Source organism: Mycteria americana, chromosome 8 (genome assembly GCF_035582795.1).
Source record: "Mycteria americana isolate JAX WOST 10 ecotype Jacksonville Zoo and Gardens chromosome 8, USCA_MyAme_1.0, whole genome shotgun sequence".
Lineage (NCBI taxonomy): Eukaryota > Metazoa > Chordata > Aves > Ciconiiformes > Ciconiidae > Mycteria > Mycteria americana.
Genome location: NC_134372.1, coordinates 33,023,518 through 33,026,815, shown reverse-complemented (window position 1 = coordinate 33,026,815; position 3,298 = coordinate 33,023,518). Strand labels below are relative to the sequence as shown.

Below are 3,298 nucleotides of genomic sequence, written 5' to 3'. Positions count from 1 at the left end.
CCGTAGCAGAAAGTTTTACCAAACCAGAATTCACATCAGATGCAAGAAATTTTCACGGGGCCACTCTATTCATTCGCTCAAAATACTGCCCAGCAGTACCTTTCTGCAAGTGTCTCAAGGACTAGCGACGCTACATTTGCCTGAACCCTGCGCAAACTGTAGATGAATTAACAAACCTGAACGCACAGTACGAAAGGAGAAGAAAGGAGCGCTTGGAATTTCGAGGTTTTGTTTTGCAATTTCAAGGCACATAATGCAAACTCGTCCTCACCACAGCTCACCCACCCCGTCTTGCTCGAGTGTGAAGCTGCTGCCAGGGCTGGGGACCCCGGGAAAGGCGGAGGGTAGCTCTATGCTAATATTGTTACGGCGTTCTGAATCCTGAAACACCATTACACAACACACCCTCTAGGCAACTTACTCAGAACTTATCGTCTAACCATGTAAAGCAGCCATAACCTAAAACCATTACTAGAGAAGGGCGGGGGGAGGCTCCCACAGATTTTATAGTAAAGCACACCGCTCTCCCTAGGAAACCAGTCGGTATTTTTTAAAAATAATAAACTTCGTTATTTACTTATTTAACTTAGGATAGCCATGCAAACTAAACAAAAGCTTCACTTCCATGCCATCATTTCAGGCAAAATCCAACTTACTTCAAGTACATCCTTTAGCAACAGGCAGGAAAGCTGCTCAGTTAACATTCCTTTCTCACACTCCCACTGTCTTTCATTTGAAAATGATGTGCAAAATCAGATCAAAACACTAAAACCAGAAGAAAACGGCTACTTTTAAAAAAGATACTTGGAGGTGTTTTGATCTGTTCCATCTACTGAAACCAAAAAAAGACAGCGAACGTCAAAAGATGCAATCGTACAAAGTGAAGATGTGAAAAATCCCTCTCTGCTTTCCCAGCAAGATAATTTCCATTTCAGCTTTCCCTTTCTCTGCTCACTTTAAGAAGTTCCAAATTCTTTCATAGGAGGCCGATGAAAGAGAAATAAAAACCTAACGTTTTCCCCAACTCCTGCTCCAAACTTCAAGAGGAAGTAGAAATAATATCGGAAGAAAAATAAATACTTTTACCGAGATGAGAAAGGGTATTATGCTGAGCAAACGGCAAAACTCGAGTGCACTCAAAGCGCACAAAACTCAGCTAAAAACCAGAAGTCGCCTCCCAGGAACCAAATGACTTTTAAGAAACGTTTCGGCAGAGCTACGCGAAGCGAGGGCTAATGTATTTGCTGGTTTACGAAGAGGGCGTCCCAGGGATTCTGGAAGCCGGGTAAGCGCTCACAGAGGCAGGACAACATCCCGCAAACTTTCCGACTTGATTTACCGCGGGCAGCCCGGGACCTTCTCCCCGCGTTTCGCCCCCGCGCAGCCGAGGGGCGCGGGCACCGCGCACGGCACCGCCGCTCCCGGGGCCGGCACCGCGCCGGGCGGCAGCTCGGCGGGCCCAGGGCAGCCGGCACCGCAGGAGCGCGGAGCAGCCGCGGCAGCGGAGGGCCCCGCGCCCACGCTTCCTCGGGAAGTTGCCGGGGGAAGTCCGAGGTGCTGCCGACCGGCGGGGCCGGGCGGCGAAGGGGGCACCGCCGCGCCCCGGCCCTGCCTTACCTGCCCGCCTGAAGCGCTTCTGCCCCGCGGCGCCCTCCGCGCCTGCCGCCGGCGGGTCCCCTCGCCGCCCCCCGGCGCTCGCCCTCCTCATGGCCGCTGGGGGGGTGCGGCCGGCGGCGGCGGGCGCAGGGGGGACGCTACCCCGGGCCGGGAGCCCCCGCCGGCCCCCGCCTTCGCGGCCGCGGCTCTCGCCGACCACTTGTCGCCCCGCGTCCCGGTACAGGTACGGGCAGGGGCACGTCCCCTCCGCCGTCCGCCGGGCTGCGCCGAACTCCTCCGAAATCCCCCTTCTCCCGGAGGGGGAGGGAAAAGGGGGGGAGGAAGTGGGGGGGAAGAAGGAAAAAGAAGATATTTCACACGCTCCCTCTCCCAGTCCTGGCGGATACAAAGCCGGCGTTTACTTCTCGCTCACCGAGTTGGAGGGGAGGGGGAGACGGAGGAAAAAATAAAAATAAAAAACAACCTTAGGGAGAGAAAACAAGCCCCCGCGCTGCCCAGAGCTCCCGCGCTGGCGGCTGCGGAGCCCCTCTCCGGCGCGGCGGCTGCGCGGAGCCCGGCGCGGCGGCGGCAGCTCCCGGGACGGGGCGATCCCCCCCGCGGCCCGGCCCAGCCCGGCGGCGGCAACTTTTCCGCCTCCAGGAAGCTTTTGGTGCAGCCGGAGGCCGGGGCTGCTCGGCGGCGGGGCAGATTCCCCCGCTCGGCGGGACTGCGGGGGAGTGGGGGGTGCGGGAGCGCTGGGGTCCTCGGGGGTGTTGCGGGGGGGGGGGGGGGGGGGGCGAGAAAGTGGGTGCCCGGGGAGGTTTTCCGCCCCGTTCGGGGGAACGGCGCGGGCAGCGTGTGTGGCCGGACGGGGCATTCGTCCCGCGGGGCTCCAGGATCAGCCGCCCCGCGGCAGCCCCACTTTGTTCCCCCGCACCGTGGGGCGCGGAGAAAGGCGCGGGGGGCGCGGATCCATCTCCCGCGGGCTCAGGCTGCCAGACCGCCCCGCGGGGGGAGGGCGGAGGGAAAACATCAAAAAACGGAAAGAGTTTGGGAGTTTCGTTAAGAAACAGGCGAAACAAAACGCCGAGTTAAAAAAATAAAATAAAAGCCAAGAACTTGGACCAAAACCCCAGAAGGAACCCCCCCGCACGTAACTCCGGGAGATCCTGCTGTGCCGCTCCGCTGCCCGGCGCGGTCCCGTCTCCCCGCAAGGTAAGTTGATCTATTTTGTGTGTGTTTGTGTTAAAATGTGTGCGAGGGAGAGGAGAAGAACTCACCATTTCGCTGGGGTAACAAGGCCAGATCGGGGTCGGATTGGAAATGCTGAGGCTTCGCCTGCTTCCTCCGCGACATGCTGGCTCAAACATCAGCTGGGGCAGAATAAAAAATTACTAAAAAAAAATCTTCTCAAAATTACGGAAATCGAGCCTCCCCCCCCCCAGCCTCCCCAATCCTCCGCGCACCGCGCATGTGTCCTGCTATAATTATGATTATCAATAATGCATTGCGATTAATCATAGAGGGGCTCTTTGAAAGGCGATTGGCACATGGCCAGCTCTATTCAAACCAGCTCGCCTTAATCAATTAGGCGCTGATTTGCTGGAGACCCTTGTCTCTCCGCCGCTCCCACCCAATGAGTCGATCCATGTGGCAGGAGAAGGGGCTGGATTTCCCCAAAGCTGTTTGGATACAGTTTAAC

General features: G+C 57.5%; 1 protein-coding gene across 1 annotated transcript in view; it reads right to left on the bottom strand.

Annotated features, from left to right (window-relative positions):
• The window catches only part of SALL1 (spalt like transcription factor 1), a 14,613-nt gene extending 11,642 nt beyond the window's left edge, over positions 1-2,971 (bottom strand). The window contains exon 1 of the mRNA XM_075510637.1: positions 2,877-2,971. Coding sequence (XP_075366752.1) covers positions 2,877-2,952 — 76 coding nt within the window. The 5' untranslated portion in view covers positions 2,953-2,971. The remainder of the gene's footprint in view (positions 1-2,876) is intronic.
• Positions 2,972-3,298: the final 327 nt, after the last annotated feature.